At 40.8% G+C, this 18,070-nt stretch overlaps 1 protein-coding gene across 4 annotated transcripts in view; it reads left to right on the forward strand.

The window, feature by feature from the left end:
- Nucleotides 1-18,070, forward strand: part of ARHGEF28 (Rho guanine nucleotide exchange factor 28) — a 314,186-nt gene that overhangs the window by 115,989 nt on the left and 180,127 nt on the right. For 3 of the 4 annotated variants that reach the window (XR_004624098.1, XM_034656358.1, XM_034656359.1), the window contains exon 3: nt 17,720-17,867. The exons of the other annotated variant lie outside the window; for it this stretch is intronic. Coding sequence is in view for 2 of the 3 variants with exons in the window: in XM_034656358.1 (XP_034512249.1) it covers nt 17,720-17,867 (148 nt within the window). In the remaining variant the exon portion in view is untranslated. The remainder of the gene's footprint in view (nt 1-17,719; nt 17,868-18,070) is intronic. 4 annotated transcript variants of the gene reach the window in all.

An 18,070-nucleotide genomic window follows, 5' to 3' on the forward strand; every position in this document is an offset into this window, starting at 1 on the left:
CACCATGCTCTCCTGCCCTCAAAATGTGACAGTATAAAATATAGGGGTGAAAGGAAAATAAATTAGAAAAATGGAGGCTTATATTTTGGGCAGAGGAAAAAGACTCTAAGACAGGAAGAGCTGAGTACTGTAAGGGAGGTTGAGATGAGATGCCCTGAGTTCCGAGGGGTATCCCAGAGACCTGCCGGGAGATCTGCCTTACAGAGTACACGGGGTTGGGATGGGCAGAAGGAGTAGGGGCAGATCTCGCTGGTGACAAGAGGGTGTGAAATGCTGGGAGTTTCACTTCACAGTCCTCAGAAAGAGGAGCAAAACATGCTTCTAGGCAATTGCTACTAGAATTTGTACATAAAAGAGAAAGGGAGACTCCAGTGTCTGTGAGAAGGTTCCCTAGAGGTACAGATGGGTAGTGATGTAGCACAGAGCATAGGTAACAGTGCTCTCATGGCCTGTTGCTCGCACCACTTCTAATTCCAGAAAAGTCACATGAACAACTGAGATAGATTAATATCCTAGGAAATGAATGCTTTCTTAACCGTCTAACAGGCCATAGTAGCATCCAGGTCCTGAAAAACGCAGTCACTGGTACCATGCCAAACCCTGATAGAGTGAACTGTCTTGGAGTTCGTCGGGCGGGTCTTTAGTACATACAGGGGCTGGTACAGGAAGGCGGCACACCCACCTGCAATGAAGCTGGCAGCAAAATGAGTGAAGACGTCGTCAGACAGGTGCCCGGTGCTGAGGACCACCTGCTGTTCCAGTGGCCTTCCTCGCACACAGAGGGCTCACTCAGAGAGGAAGTGTCCAGGCCCCAGGATTTAGTTTTCTCTCCTCCCTGAGTAGACAGTTAACACTTGAGGTTAGAGGTGGGCTGTTCAGGCTTTCTAGGGTCTGGGGTCCCCTGCCTCTCCTCCCCTGGCCCCTGAGTCGTCTTCCTTTGAGCAGCTCCCCCGGCACCATCTTCTAGCAGTTTCCATCTGAGGACCTGGGTGGTGGGGGGGGCACACCCCCCCAGCATTGCTCACCACATTATGTGTGTGCACTTGCACTTTTATCTATGGAGAGGGACTAAGTTTTTATGGCATTTTCAAAGGTAGCCGTGTCCCCCAGAGCTCCCAGGCCGGTGGGCTGATGACACCGTGCAGAATCGGCGTGCCCAAGCAGGAGGGTTAGCATGTGGCCTACAGGCACCAGGTCCCGCCAGCCCCCAGGCGCTTCAGCAAGTAGTTTCACCAAAACTTTGCAGAGCCAGGAGACTGCTGCTACCTGCAGAGAGTGTCCAGTGTCCTGCATGCTGTCTGTACCTCCTGGGGCTCCCCAGGCAGAGGTGGGCGGCAAGATGTCCTCGGGGACCCTCTCTGTGTGGACTGTGGCTGTTCACAGGCCCCCCACAGCTGAGACCCAAAACACCAGCCTCTGGGTTCTGCTGACAGAGTAGCCTCTCCCTCTGTACATGGGCTGGAGGCTGCATCCGTCTGCCTCTTTGGGGCCCCTGGGTACAGCATCCCCATCCCAGCAAGGGCTGCTCTGCAGGGATGCTAAGAAGGGACAGTGAAATGCAAAAAAAAAAAAGTATTTTGAGGATTAAAAATTCTTCCGGTTTTTCTGGGATGCCGGGGTGGCTCAGTCGGTTGAGTATCCCATTTGATTTTGACTCAGGTCATGATCTTGGGGTTGTGAGATGGAGCCAGTGTCGGGCTCTGCACTGGGCATGCTGCCTCTTTGGGATTCTCTCTCTCCCTTTCCCTCTGCTCCTCCCTGCTGAGTGCTCTCTCTAAAATAAATAAATAGATCTTTTAAAAAACTTGTGTTTTTTTTTAAGTTATTGTTTCTGTGCTGTTAAAGGAAATTTTGAAGTAGAGAAGGTTTTTATTGATAAAATGTAATATCTTTTTTCATGGGTGTGTAGTGCTTATCTTACCTTTCTACTTACATTTCTATGAATCCTCTTGCTGCCTTAAAGGGAAATTGTGGGTCAACGTAACTGGGGCCAAAGAATGTGGCCTTTTGGGCACAAACAATATCCTCATCGGCAAAATGAGGTGCTGATACTGTACCACCAATCTCCCTTGAGGTGTTTTCAGTGAAATGAAAGAATGCGCCTGGCACACAGTAACTATTCAAACAATGTGTTTTCAGGGAACAAAGAATACTAATAGTGATGTTTTTAGTAGGGTGATATTAGCAACTAGCTAAAAAGCACTTAAGTGTCAGGTGCTGATTTGGATGACTCCTACCTGTCTTACCTGCTAGGTGGGTTTGGTTTTTATCACCATTGTATAGTTGAGGTAACTGAGGCTGCTGACATTGGAACTCAGATCTAATTTGATTGTAGATGCCTCAGGCTCAACCTTTATGTTCCTTCCACTAATGCATCAGGGTGTGGGTGGAGAGCCAAACTAGCATTTCTTGTCACATTGACCCGGCCACATGTGTTCCTACCTTCTGGGGTTATTTTTGGTATTCTTCAGAAATGACTGAGCAGTAGAGAACTGTGAGAGAGACTGTATCCCAGGAAAGGCCCATAGCATCCTCTCTGGTGTGATCTTTCTGCCCTTTAGATAAATGCAGAGGTGATCGTGTCACTACCTGGCTCAAAATCCCCCCCACCCCAGTGACTCCCTGTCCCTCAGGCCCTTCCTGAGTTGGCCTCTGCCTTCACGCCCAGCTTCCCCTCTGGTCTTGCTTACCACCTCTAGTGTTGACAGCCTGGCTACAATCAGCTGTCCTTTCTCAAGGAACCATTCTATAGCCAGTCTTCATGCTTTACTTGGAATTCCCTTTCCTAGATAAAGCCCCCTTTGTCCTCAGGGGGAGGGCTTCCCCAGTGTTTCAAGGTGGACCTGGACCCTCCTGCTTCCAGCTGTGCAGAGTGCCCTGGATTAATGTATGTGTGTCTAAGCTTTTTCCTGCCTGCAAGGCTGTGAACTCGCTGAGAGTAGGATCAGATCTTGTCCTCTTACTATCATCTGTGCCTGGCACAGATTAGGGATTTGTCTAATGAAGGGAGAAAAAAGAATAAATGTGGTCACAATATTCATGCTCCTTGGACACAGATCTTTTCTTCTAAGTGTTCACAGTATATTGATGAGTAGTTGAAGACCCCCTTAAGTTAGATCTAGATCTGGTGAGATCTAGATCTGGTTGGTGTCCCTCAGTGCAGTGAGCCAGACCCTGCAGAGGCCTTGTCTCCAGGCGATAGAGCACTGAGCACAATGGCAGGATGTAGCAGGAGTTAGGAGGGAAGCAGAGCCCGCCTCGAAGAGATGGCCTTGACTCCTACGTCTGCCCCTGAACTCCCAGATCACTGTGGTCAGAGTACTTGACCTCTGAAAGCCTCAGTTCACTCATGTGTAAACTCTGGATGATGGTTTCTACCTTGAAGAGTGATTTTAAGGACGTGCACAGTACTATTAATGAAAACACAAAGTGTTCCTTTCATGGCCATTTTTATCGTTATGGGTTACTAAGCAACTTCATTTAATAAATTGGTAAATACTCTTGCTTTCACATTGAACTTCCATGTTGGGAAGTGAGAAATTTTGTATTCAGTGTGAGTTAAAACAAAGTCTGACTTTTTTTCTTTGAGGTTCCTTTAGTAGTGTCTCTATGGGGGCTTTGTCAGTAGTGAAGCGTCTGCACATAATAAGGTTTGTAAAGCCTGTTTCTATTTTTAGATTGAAAATTCATGTTGGGCCTTATAAACAGAAGTTTATATATTATAGAGGTGGGGGTTCGAGGGTGATCCAAGCTGCTCCATGTTCAAATTGAAAAGCCCGATGACCACCACTGCAGTTTGATCATTTGATGTAAATTGCTGATAAAGGCCAGTGGAGAGATGAATGAAAGCTCTCTCTCCTTCCCCAGCCATCGCCTATCTATCCATCAATCATTTGTCCATGCATCTGTAAGAAATGGATGGAAGGGCCCTGAATCACAGGTCTGCTCTTGCACAAGAGTCTGAACGGCTGCCCATTTTCCCCTCATTGAGGAACGTGTGTTTTTGCCCTTGTGGCTTCCAGGTCAGCTCCGTGACACGGGGCTGCTGGAGATGCTGCACTAGAGGAGAAGCAGAGCTGAATGAAGATGTGGTCTCCTGGCAGACTGCCGTGTTCACTTCCTCTTGGCTGAGAAAATCCTCCCAAGAGCCTCTGTGATGTGGCAGAAAATGCCTGGTAGTTTCTTGCCTGGTTTTTGCGGTGGGCCTCTCTGCTCACCTTTGCCCCATCGTGATCTCTTCTTAACCCAGCAGCCAGAGGGATCCTTTTAGAGTGAAGTTTAGCTCTCGTCACCTTTTTTACACAGGACTCTGCGATGGCTGCCCACCGCAGAGTTGACACCTGTGCCCTTAGGATGAGCTTCCCTTGTCCCTGACCTTGCCTCCCATTTCTCTGCTCTTCTGCTTTATCCACCGGTTTGCCTGTCTCACCTGCTCACCTGAGGGCCTTTGCACTTGCCAGTCTTCCAACATGAGATTCTCTTTCCTATCCACGTGGTTCACGTTGTTACTTTATTCAGGTCTCCAACAGAACATCAGCTCATTAGGGACGTTTTCCTACTTTCCTGGCTAAAATATCTCTTTACCCCACCTTATTTTTATGAGGTTTTACAAATCCCTCACGTGTCAGGCTCTTTATTATTTCTTGTCTTTGCCTCCACTAGAATGAATAGAGAAGGCATGTAGTTTGTTGTAACCTTAGCACATAGTAGACACACAGTGTATCTCTGGAATGAATCAGTGGGTTAGTTCTGCCCCCCTGTGGATTGTGGGCCAGTCCCTCACTTGTCTGTGTATCTTTGGTGGTTGTGAGGTCCAAATGGGACAGCATACATGGAAGTGCCTTGTGAACCGTGAAACGCTAAGGAAATGGAAGGTATTATTCTTTAACAAGATTATTTATGCACTTAGGCTTTGGGGATTGGTTCCTTGTGTGGGTTGCTACACATGTTCTTATATTGCTGGGCTTTGTGCTGAATTCAGGAGTAATAGACTCTAGCTAACTTTTGGCCAGATGGTATCTCTGGTGAAGCCAACATTGGGCAGCTCTGCATGTAGGTCCTATCTTTCATTGGTGGAGAGCCCTGAACAGTTGACCTGAAGATGCAGGAAAGTCTAAGTACAGGGCTAAAAAGGACAAGGCCAGAAAAATGGGCTCCTGCATTCTAAAGTCATTGCCAGTTCTAAAGGTGGACTGAGAATGGGAAAGGAATCTCTAAGGGTACCCTCTTCTCCCAGCACTGTTGGGTAGGACATGGGAGACAGGGACCTCCTAGCTGGGGTGTGGCCATTAGTTGGATGTGAGGAGTTTGGAAAAGCATCCCCTGTGATGTGTCACAAGAAGACACATTCCATGGTGCTTTTTTTTGCCCTCAGTTCTATTTTTTTCCATTTTTTAAATCTTAAAAAATTAATTTTGTTTAACATAAAAGGTTATATTAGTTTCAGGTATAGAGTATAATGATTCAACAATACCATACATTATTCAGTGCTCATCAGGATAAGTGTGCTTTTAATCCCCTTCACCTATTTTCCGCATCCCCCCACCCACCTCCGCTCTGGTAACTAGCAGTTCTCTGTATTTAAAAGTCTGCTTTTTTGTTTGTCTCTTTTTTATTTGCTCATTTGTTTCTTAAATTCCACATGTAAATGAAATATTTAGTATTTGGTTCTCTCTGACTTCACTTAGCCTTGTATCTTCTAGATCTGTCCGTATTGTTGCGAGAATTCGCTTTTAAAAACGTTAATTCCAGCGTAGTTAACATACAGTGTTACATTAGTTTCAGGTGTGCAGTATAGTGATCAGTTTTGATCAGATGAAATATTCTTTGTAAGCATCAAAATTCAGCTCCTCCCTTCCCTGCCCCCTTCCTTTTTTAAAAGGTGTTGCCAGATTGCAGTTCCTGGTAGGGTGGATATTTCTCTTCTCATTGTCATTTATTTTCCATCTTTCTTGCCATTTGCCTGCTTCAATTCAATTCTCATTTGCTTTGTTTTTCTAGCCCTTTCTCCTCTTGCCACTGCCGTCACTCCCTAGCCCATCGCTGCTGCTGTTTTATCCTTGCCCTCCCTACTGAGCTCTCATCCTTGTCTTTTCTTTCCTTGCCTCTCTCAGAGTCTTTTGGAGCTAGGGCTGTGCGTAGTTTCTGGGTGCTCTTTCCTCATTGCCCTGTGTCCCTGGTTTCTGTGGTTGCATGTTTGCCATGCTGTGGCTTGGCTGGATTTTACCTGTGCTTGTTCCCATTTGAGAGGGAGAAGAGCAGCAGGCCCTGAGAGTGTGCTGAAGTTTGACAGAGGGGATGAGAATTGAGGAAGAGAAGAGCAAGAACATGGGGAGAGATGGGTGTTGTGCAGTGAGTATTGGGGAACTTTGACAGCGTTGATTGCCTCTGTTCCAGACTTGTTTCCATACGGGCCTTTCTTTCCCAGGCCCTGGGGTAGGAGTACAGGAGTGAGGTGGTAAATCTTCCAACTGGCAGCTTGGAGCATGGGAAGAGCATTGGATGCCAGGTGAAGACCTGGGCCCCAGCCCTGGGTCTGCTGTATGGTCAGACCCAGAGCAAGTCACCTGTTGGTATGGACCTTCACTTTCCTCGTCTGTGAAGTCAGGGATTGATCACATGGGCTCTGAGGCTTCTTACAGCTCTATGTTTGTAAGTCTCAGTCCCTACTTCTCTGAGCAAGCATTCCTGGCTCTTTTTTCCTGCATGGATCATTAATTGGTAGGCCCTTAGTGCTCTTGTTTAAGAATGGCGTGTGTGTGTGTGTGTGTGTGCGTGTGCGCGTGTGTGTTGGTGGTAGAGAGTTGAATTTGTGTTCTGGCACAGATGCTGGTCAGATGAGAAGGACAAAGGGCACTGTTCTCTTCTTTTGTACCCTCATAAGAGGGACTTCTATGGAATGCAGGAGCTCTGTGTTCTACTCTGAAATAAGAATACAAATGATCCTGTCACTGTGATTGTGTCAGTCTTTGCCCAGGAGTTATCAATTCATGAAGACTTAGGGTTCTTTGTATTCCTGATAGTCTTGGTTTTGGTTTGGCACATGCAGCACTGTCAGGGGACCCAGACTGACCTTCACATGACGCGTGGTTTGACATATATTCATAGACCTCAAGCATTAAATAATAACCAAATGAGATTATTGCCTGTTTGGATTCAACCTGAGTCTGCAGCTGATGAATTGTGGTTTTTACTGTCTCGGAAATGGGAAATTTGTTTGAGATGTGAAGTAGAGGTGAACTTGAGCCTCCAGTACAGACAAGCAGGGGGCATCCCAGGGTCAGAGGGGCCTTCCAGACACTAAGTAGGTGGTGTTGCAACTTCTTTCCTGAAGGAAAACCATTCCCCCCCCCAAAGGAAAACCTTTTTTCTCCCCAAAGGAAAATGCTTTTTTCCCCAAAACAAAGTAATATGGGGAACTTTAATATATAAAATGGATAAAACTTCTTTATTGTTAAATATGTTCTTCAAATTTAAATATATTGCATTTATTAATTCACTGAAGACAGTGACTTAGCCTGGCAGTTCAGGTCCTCACCAGTGTATTAAAACTTAGTAAATGATACATTTAAGTGACTGCAGTCCTTTTAGATTTAAAATTAGATTTAATTAGATTTAATGCTTGAGGTCTATAAATATTAATTAATTAATTAAATGAAATTTAAATTTAAATGGAATGCTTGTGAACTCTCAACATTGTCTCTGTTAGTCTCCATTAGAATCCAGAGTTCCCCTGATCTCAATTTGAAAACTACTAATGCAGAGGATGAAAATGAACTAACCATCCACCCAAGGAGCTAGGAAATTGAAGCAAAAGAATAAGGGAGAGATTAATTTAAATACACACAAAAATACCACTTATCTAGACCCACATAATTTTTTTTCATATTGAAGCTGTTAATCTAGAATTACATGTCAGGTATCATAGATTCTAGATTTGTAAGACTAGTTAGGTCTATCTTTAGCCCCATTCTCTATTATGATACATAAATAAGCAAAATGAACCAAAAAAACTGTCTTCTGGTTGTGCTTATTCCTTGTAAGCTAAAGCAATCTTTGTCATCTTTGGACATCTCTGATTCTTAGAAGGCTCTCACTGTAGTGTTGAACTCTGTGCCCTGTCCTTCCCGCCATTGTTCTGGGCTTTCCCCCTTGGGGCCTGCAGAACATGTCAGGGCCCCCGTCTGCCTGAGAGACCCTCAGATATTTGTAACAGTGACTATTTAACCATGATTCTTCCCTTCTTTGGCAAAACAGTCCCAGTTCCTTCAATTGTTCCTCATAGGACAACATGGTTTTTGTGTCCCTTTGGCATCCTTGTCCTTTTCCTCTGAATGTGGTGTCAGTTTTGTCTGTATTGAAGTATTCCATGACCCAGGTGTGTCTCATGGAGAGTAGAGCCAGACCATAGCCATTCTTAATGGAGTTACTAGATTTCCACCCGTGCAAGGTAGGGCAGAATTAGCATTTTTGGGTGGCTGTGTCAGGGACAACTCATGCTTACTTTGATTATTGACCCAAATCCTAACTGGCATCCAGTTGTTAAACTTCATTTTGCTTCATTCCCTATTTATGTTCTTGATTATTTGGGAACCATGCACAGGACCTTTCTTCCTCAAGAACTATTGGGATAATTCAAGAGTACAGATTATAATTGGAATTTTCTTACACCCAAGCCAGTATATTTCCTGCAGTGATGTGCTTAAAGCGTCAGATATATTTTCAATTTCTAGGAGATCTATGTTTTCGTACATCTGTAAGTTAGTGATTTTATTTAATTTATTATTTTTTAGTGATTTTAAAATGAAGCCATCTAAGGAGAAATTTATTTATAATTTTTTTATTTATATTATGTTAGTCATCATACACTACATCATTAGTTTTTGATAAGGAGACTTTTAAAGCCTACTTCTGTTTTTCTTGAGGGATTGGAGTAATTTACTGACCTCTGTCATGAAATGTTTTTTGCTCACTTCAGGTTTGATACAGAAACGAAGTCTATTTCAGTTATGTAGTGGGGAATCATCCCATCCAGTGTGAAAGTCATGGAGGATTTTTGATTTCTGTGTTTATGTTATAACTGAATTTATCGCAGAAATGTGAAAAATGGGTGGCTTTTTAATATTAACATTTACATTTTATGGTAATTGCCCCTTTGGGAAAATAATTGTGTTAATTATATAATTCAGATTTTTTATATCCTTGTTACTTTTTTTGTCTCCTCCTTCTGTGAGCTACTGAGACAGGCATGTTAAAGTCTAACTTATGAATCTGGATTGGTCTAGCTCTTTGGCTTGTTAATTTTTTTAAAAAAATCTTTTGAAGCTATGTTATTAGGTGCATACAGATTTAATACAATGATAATCACTTTTTCAACTACGATGCAAAGTTCCTCTTTCTTTACTAACATGTCTTGCTTTAAAATCTACTTTTTCGGATACTGCTTTGGGCATACTTAGTTTCTTTTGGTTGTTATATCTTTCCTTTTAAGCTTTCTGTGTTTTGTTCTTTCATTTTTGAATTGAAAAATTCCATACTGACTATGTTGGTATTGTATTTGGGTCAGTTCAATAACACTTAAGATAATTTGCTGGTATATTTGGATTTATATCCTATCACTGTCTATTTGACATACGTTTTATGTTTTTGTTTCTCTTGTCTTTGTGATTAGTAAAATATTTTCTAATTGGGTTTTTCTTCTGTAACTTGTTAGTTATATATTTTTCTACTGTTACCCTCAACTTAAAACATATATATTTGACATAAGCATAAGTTATTACTTTTAACATTTCTTGCAAATTGCTAGACACCTGAGTCCCATTTGCCTTTTACATTATTGTTGTCATTTTAGACATTTTGATTGTCGTTATAGACATTTTAGTTCTATAAATATTTTCAATGCCATGACATACTTCCTATTTTGTACATTAGCTATTAATTATATTTATTCCACTATTCAGTTCTCGTCGTGAATGTCTGTTTATGTTGGAGATCATTTGATTTCTGCTTGAATAATTCCCTTTAATGTTTCTTTTAGTGTTGGCCTGCTGGCAATGAATTCCCTCAGTATTTGTCTGAAGCATTTTAATTTCAGCATCCTTTTAAAGGATTATTTATTTATTTATTTATTTATTTATTTATTTTTTGAGAGGGAGAGAGAAGGGCAGGGAAGGGGCAGAGGGATAGGGAAAGGGAGACTCTCAATCCAACTTCCTGCTGAGTGTGAGCCTGATGCAGGGCTAGATCTCACAGCCCTGAGATCTTGACCTGAGCTGAAACCAAGAATTGGACACTTAACTGTCTGAGCCACCTGGGTGCCCCAAGGATATTTTTGATAGGCATGGAATTTTAGGACCTCTGTTATTTTATTTCATAACTTTAAAGATAATATTCTGACTTCCATAACTTCTCTGAGTTGTTCTCTCCTTTCTGAAACTTTAATGCATTTTGTTCTTTTTCCCATAGTTCTCTGATGCCTTTAAGAATATGACTTTTACATTTTTTTGTCTTGATTTTCTAGTCATTACCAGTTGGAATGTTGGACTGCTGTGGTCCATTTTATCCTGTCTGGAAATGGAAACCATCCCATTGAAAGGGTCTTTCTGAAGAAATGTCTTAGAAGCCTTTAAGTGATTTTAGTGTATCTTCCCTAAAAAGAAAGAAAGAAAGAGAAAGAAATAAAGAAAGATAGATAGATTCTGATATTCGCCTTGGATTTAACCAATTTGTATTCACCTGTATTTATTTTTTTATTTAGTTTTGGTTTGGGACAAGAAATTTGAATGATCTTGAAATATACCATGCAAAAAAAGATGGTTAAAACATGCTTTCAATCAGTGGCTCCTAAACTTTTCAAATTATATGCTCCTTGTACACTTAGAAGAATCTTTAATTAAAAGACACTTTCTCCCCAGAGAAATGCCTGAAATTGTGCATTTATCTTGAAGGGACTAAGGAATATTTCTCTTCCCTCCCCTTTCTACTCTACCCCTACCTGTGGATTTCAGGATAAGAATCTTCGTATTAAGTATGTAAAATAAAGGTTGAGGTGAATGTAAAGGTGTAGTAAGTCAATAAACACTTGAGCATTGCTGTCTGTACAGTAACGTGCTGGTGAGAAAAGTATGCTGGGCCTGGGGTGGGACGATGTGGATTTTATTTGTGGCTCTGCTACTCACTGGACCTGGTAGTACCCGGGTTCTCATTTATGTGATGAGAGTCATGATAATACTTCCTAGGTCTTACTGTGGGAATAAGAGGAGAAAAGACACGATAAAGCACTTTATAATTATGGAATACCGTACTCATAAAAGATAATATCTGTGTAGAGATATGCATATATCTATAATATATGCACATATAGGAAATAAGTTTTGCATTTTCTCATGTTAGTTTAAGGAAGTACTTAAACATAGTAATTTGGAATAAAATACTTAATGCCTGTAGCACTTTGTTTGAATTGTGCTTGAAGACTGTAAAGAGGATTACTTGTAGGTTGGGATAGAAATCAAGACACTCAATATTGTCCGTCCGGTTCTGGGATCTTGAGCTAGTTAGTATTAACTAGTTCCTGTACTTTTATTTACTTACCTATAAAATGGGATAATGTACTTTAAAAAATCCTCAAGAATCTCACAAAACTTAACATGCTGCTCTGCAGTGAAGGTTTTGTGTAGAATTATTATTTTTTGTTGTAAAGACAAGTTTCAGATGTTAAAAACAATCAAATTTGATAATTCACTTAGAGCATCATGTTTATAATGGCTTTCATGGCATGTATTAGTAAACTTGCAATACAATATTTAGCACCTCAGTTAACATGTACTTTTAATGTGCTTCTATCCTAAAAATCACCCCTTATAATGTGCAGAATACTTTGAAAAACAGTAGTACGTGTCTTAGTATCATACAAAAAGGTCACTGTTGTCATTAAATGGCATTTACTATGTTCCCATTATTATTTGGTTCTATAGAAGTTAAAGTTGAATTGAATGGATACCTTTGAGAATACGATGAAACCCATAAACCTTTCCTCAGAAAAATGGACACATACGTAGATGAAGAGAGTTTTACTGACAATTTTAAAAAGGTACCCAGACCTCCTGAAACCCATTTATGGATTCTTCCTGTGGCCCCAAATTAAGAAACAGCACTATAAAAAGACGGGCACTTTGTTCTCATTGTCATAATTTGAAATGACAGTATTTATTGCCTATTCATGCTGGATATTTTAGAAACTAGATGGTTAAGGTTGTTTAGCAAATGACATTGTTAGTAACCAAGTCTAATTATACATACATACATTGTCTACAGAGGGTGAGAGTGAAGACAGTAGGGAGAATATTAGCACAAGGATATTCAGTGATTAGGACAATACAGGCACCAAGTTACTCAAGGTATTTAGAGACCTAGTTTATGGAAGAAAAAATATTTAGAATATGCACATCAGTGCCGACCATTTCTATCTTAAATGTCATCAGAAGAAGGGTAAATAGTTGGATGAAAGAAATAATTTAATGGGGCAAAAAGATTGAATACCTTTTGGGTTCTTTGAGAAGAAATCCACAGATGTCACAGCATTTCAGCAAAAGGCTTGGTCTTTGAAATTATTGATGAATTTTACAAGTAGAATTTCTCAGAGAGGATGCTTTCTTGGTAAAAAATGTTGGTTTAATTAACTTGGGGTGTGTGTGTGTGTTTATATTGAGGTATATTTAGTGTGGCTATAGTCCAGCTTTCCTACTCAATATTTGTTCCCATTTTCCATGTTGCTGGCCTACAGAGATTTTATAGGAGTATTTGAGTACTTCTTATTTGGCTCAGAGAAAATAACAGGTGGTACACCTTCAGTATTCAGAGAGGAAAGGGACTGATTGTGATGTTCATCTCAACTGGTTCACTTGAGAAAGTGAAAATTCTGACCTGCTTAAGGCAAACGTGAACACAGATGTGAATAGAAAAAGGGAAGACCAAAATTCTTGAAGTTGAAATTTGAACAGGCCACTAACAATGTTGACACTATTTAGCAGTAGTCTTTAGTAAAAGTGGGAAATAATTTGAGGCATAGGGGAAGAAGATGGATGAAATCAATGAGGAACTGTTCACTATCCATAAATTAGGAAATAAAAGTTTTGGCAAGGTTGCAATGAAAATGATACTCATGACCAGCACAGGTGGCCATGAAATTTGATAGAACATTATTGGAAAGAGCTTGGCAATTTGTGACAAGCTTTCACATTTTTGGACCCATTTCTGGAACTTCAGTCTACAAAAATAAAACATAAAATAATGCACATGAAAAAGTTTCTTGCATCATTTATAATGTTAAGCTAGAAAACACTCTTCAAGTATAACAATACAGGGATGACAGAGGAAAATATAGAACATCACATTCGATGGAATGCAATTAAAAATGGTGCCAAAAATCAGAAGATGGAAAAGTACTTTAGATAGAAGAGAGAGGAGCGCCATATGTGTACTTGTGCCGTGAGGATAGCTCTGTGAGGATTAGCTGTTCATTGCACAAAGACTGGAAGGCAGGAAAAGAATGAAAACAAGTTGGTACATTGGGGTGGTATCAGGATACGAAGGGGTTTAGATTTCTTTAATAGCTATCATTTTGTTTAATACTGAGAAATGTTAGACAGCCTTCTAACTTAATGTGCTTATGAATTTTTGTGTTAAATATTGAATTAATTGGAAATTGAGATACGTGATATGAGGCTTGTTTTTGCCCCTAATAGGTAGCTATTGTTCCAAAAAGCAATTTGCTGAGTTGACTATTCTCTCCCCACTGGCTTAAAATGTTACCTTTATTACATAACTTCCATGCATCTGCTTCTGGGCTCCATACTCAGTGGTCTGTCTCTGTGCCCATGTCACACTGTTTGAATTGTTATGGTTTTATTGCAAGCTTTGCTTTGTGGTGGGGCAAATTCTGACCCCAGTCTGCACAGCCCAAGCATTATCTTCCTCCAAACTGTTTCTTGTCTTGTGAATCTGTTCTTGCAGATGCACTTTAAAGCAAGCTTCTTTCATTTGAAGATTAAGTTTGGGTTTTGACTAGAGCACATTAAAGTTTTAGATTAATTTGGGGAAATAATTTTGCCCATTATGCCTCTTACTGCATCCAGAATTTTCAGTGAAATGAGTGTGTTTTTTTATTTTATTTTTTAAATTTAAATTCAGTTGATTAACGTATAGTGTATTATTAGTTTCAGAGGTCGAGTTCATTGATTCATCGGTTTAATATAACACCCAGTACTCATTACATCATGTGTCCTCCTTAATGCCTATCACCCAGTTACCTGACCCCCCCCCCCCCCCCCCCCCCCCCCCCCCTCCCTCTGTTTTTTTCCTNAGCATCCTTCAGTTTGTTTCCTATGATTAAGAGTCTTTTATGGTTTGTCTCCCTCTCTGATTTAATATTATTTTCCCCTCCTGGTTCCCCTATAATCCTCTGTTTTGTTTCTTAAATTCCACATATGAGTGACATCATTTGATAATTGTCTTTCTCTGATTGACTTATTTCGCTTAGCATAATACCCTCTAGTTCCATCCACGTCGTTGCAAATGGTAAGATTTCATTTTTTTTGATGGCTGAGTAATATATGGTTGTGTGTATATATATATATATATATACACACACATATATACACACACACACATATATATATATATATATATACACACACATATATATATATCACCTCTTCTTTTTCCATTCATCTGTTGGTGGACATCTGGGCTCTTTCCATAGTTCGGCTATTGTGGACATTGCGGCTATAAACTTTGGGGTGCAGGTGCCCCTTTGGATCACTATGTTTGTATCCTTTGGGTGAATACCTAGTACTGCAATTGCGGGTCACAGGGTAGCTTTATTTTTAACTATGCTGTTTTCCAGAGTGGCTGTACCAGTTTGCAAATGGACACATGAAAAAGTGCCCACCATCACTTGGCATCAGGGAAATACAAATCAAAACCACAATGAGATACCACCTCACACGTGTCAGAATGGCTAAAATTAACAAGTCAGGAAACAAATGTTGGTGAGGATGAGGAGAAAGGGGAACGCTCTTACACTGCTGGTTGGATGTGTGTTTTTTTGAACTTGGGAAATAGTGAATTGACGGAAAGGTGATGAGACATGTTTAGTATTTCTGCATAGAGGCAGAGTGATTCTGATATTGATGCCAGTAAATTCACTTAGGAAAGTTTATAGTTTTAATTGCCTAAAAGTGTGAAATTGATTCCCGATTGGGAACAGATGGAGGCACACTGGAATTCTGTAGGTTGAAACTTATCTTTGCCGTTAATAAAATTTGTGGCCTTTTAAGAAAAAGAGCAGACCTTCAGGGGCCACAGTGGTTAGAAAGACCCCAGTCTGCCCCCTAAAATTGTTACTTGTGGCTGATTATTTATACTGTACTGGATTTTCCAGAACATTTTCAGAAACCCATTTCTCCTGATGTGTGTAGCTTAGACTGAATCTCCTTGGAGCTTTCAGTTCATGTTCTTTCATATTCATATTTTCTTTTTCTGTCATCTTCTCCAGCCCACCTCCCATCCCATTCTTTCTCTTTGCATTTCTCTCTTAATTTCTGCATCACCCCCATCCCTCCTTCCATAACGCCTTCCGAGTCTGTCTTATGTCTGCGATTAGCAAATAAGAGGACCCCTTTTATTGCAGACTAGTGTTCGTAGTGCTAAGACTGTGGGCATCTCTCTTTAATGGGTAGGTCTTTTTTCTGACCTGTTTTTGTTTATCTTCTTTTATCAATGTAGAGCATGGTGTGGGCTCAAAGGGAAGGCACACCTGAATTGTAAAACTGTTCTATGTGGGGTTCTGTTGCTTTTGAAAGTCTTGCAATGAAACTCCTTCATAAGTTGTGGCCCTTGTTCACCCAAACAAAGAAAATAGGGATGTGATGGTTGTTTTGAATAGATACAGATTAGAGATTCTTCTGATCTGTGAAAAGCTTTGATCTGTTGATACAATTTATTTTCTTTAAAAAAAAAAAAAAGGCATGTCAGGTCAGATTCTGTTCGTAGACAATTAACAGTCCCTTTAGCCATCAGGAACATGACTAACGTAGGCTGTTCTTCCTTTTTTAGGAAATGGAATTTCATCTAAGTTTCCTCTCTGTCATGTCAGACATTTGTTACTGGTTTGTTTTTTTTGTTTTGTTTTGTTTTGTTTTTTTTACTTTTCAGAGCCTCTTCCTGAACTTTTTTGGAAGCTATCGTATGGTAGATTATTCTTGGCATGCTACTTTCTATTGATTACATTCGTGCATGTTTGCATGTGCTCATATGCAGAGAAAGGACAATCCAGAATGGTGTAAACTAGTGATTTTTTTCCAGGAAACCATAATTTGTATTTATACCAATTCATAATTTAAGATAGTGCTCTGTGTGTGATAGATTTCAAACCACCAGGAAAACATAGCCTTTTTATTTTTAAAGTTTAGATGAAATAGCCATGTGATTATTGGAGAAAGGAGTTCTGCAGTGATTTTGTTTCTGGTAAGTGATAAGATACTTTTGATATCTTACAGAATATAGTGCTAACGATAGCCATCAGAGGCAAACAGATGTTAAAGAGACTGTGTAGAATTTCCTCTGTTTCCTTTTCTCCCCTATCACAGGGGGAGGAACTTGCCAAGAGAGGGTTTGTTTTTGTTGGGCAAGCACACAAAAGCCCAGATGCTTCTCCATAGTGGGCCAAGCTCTGGAGGCCTTCCAAAGTGGGCGACCCTTTCCACCTCCGAGTTTCCATTTCCCTGCCACTCCCACAGGCTGGGTGGAATGTACCATCTCCCTGGAGGACTCTGTATTGCTTTTTTGTTTTTGAGTGGAGGGAGTGTCCTGAGTCCTCTGAGTCTTCCAGCGTCCCAAGATGGTCTGGCAAGCCTGTCTATCAGTGCTTCTCCCTTGGTTGTGGCAGCGTCAATCCAGCCCTTCCAAACAGCCTCTGGATGAGAATGTACTGGAGAGCCCTCACCTGCTACCTGCCTTCTTGATGCACTTTCCTTCCTTGACATACCTCACCTTCCTCTGTGACCCAGGGGCAGCTCCTCTCCTTGGAACCAGGGCACTTAGCAGGGTTTGTGCCAACTAGAAGCTCTCGAGAGAAAGTGTGAGGCCAGGCCGGATGAAAAAGAGGACTTGGAATTCCCTCAGAGAAGACAAATAGCAATTGGAAACGGCATAGCAAGTGTGGGAGCATGTGGTGCTGTTTATTTGACACAGTTTGTGAATATTTAAAGCTCTTAAAACCTACTGGGATCCAGTACAGGGCAAGGCAATAACTAAAAATAATTGTTTTGAACCTTTGTACGATGGTGGTATGTCAGGTATAGAAAAAATTTGAATCAGTGATGTTCATCAGGTAGGAATTCAAAAGAAATAAAAGACAACAAAGTTCAATCACATTTATATAGCCAGTAAAGTAAAAAAATTTCTTCCCTATGCTCTGGACTTCTTCAGCCTTAAAAACAGAACAAACCAGCTCTGACACCCATGCTTTCAAATGTCAGAAAGCATCTCTCTGTCATCCTAAGTGTTTGCTGTTGGAAAGGAGGATCTGTGGTATTTGAGTGTCAACCACATGAAATCAACATAACAAACAACACCGTTTTGGACCCCAGCCCTTATTATTGTGGTTTTTAGAGCCAGGACAAGAAAGTGTGATGAAGCCTCAACTTACTCATTTTTTTAGGGGCAGGTGACCGTCTATGCAAAGTTTGGCAAAAATGTTTATCTTCCTAAAGATGCCGAGTTTTACTTTATTTACAATGGATCTCATCAGAGACACATCGTGATTGCAGAACGCACTGAGGATAATGTTCTCCAGTCCAGCATTCCAGGTGAGGTATAGTCTTTACTCTGCAACTGGGGACTCTGTCTGGAAGCATCTTTCCTCCAGGGACATAGGCTGGGAAGAGGACCAGGAGGAGAAAGTAAATAATCCTGAAAAGTGGGATGGGTATGAGAGAGAGGTGGAGAGGGGATGGGAAGTGGGGAAGAGACAGAGCCCGTGAGAACACTCATACTGGGTTATCTTGCTTCT

This window comes from Ailuropoda melanoleuca, chromosome 3 (assembly GCF_002007445.2).
Source record: "Ailuropoda melanoleuca isolate Jingjing chromosome 3, ASM200744v2, whole genome shotgun sequence".
NCBI classification, from domain to species: Eukaryota; Metazoa; Chordata; class Mammalia; order Carnivora; family Ursidae; genus Ailuropoda; species Ailuropoda melanoleuca.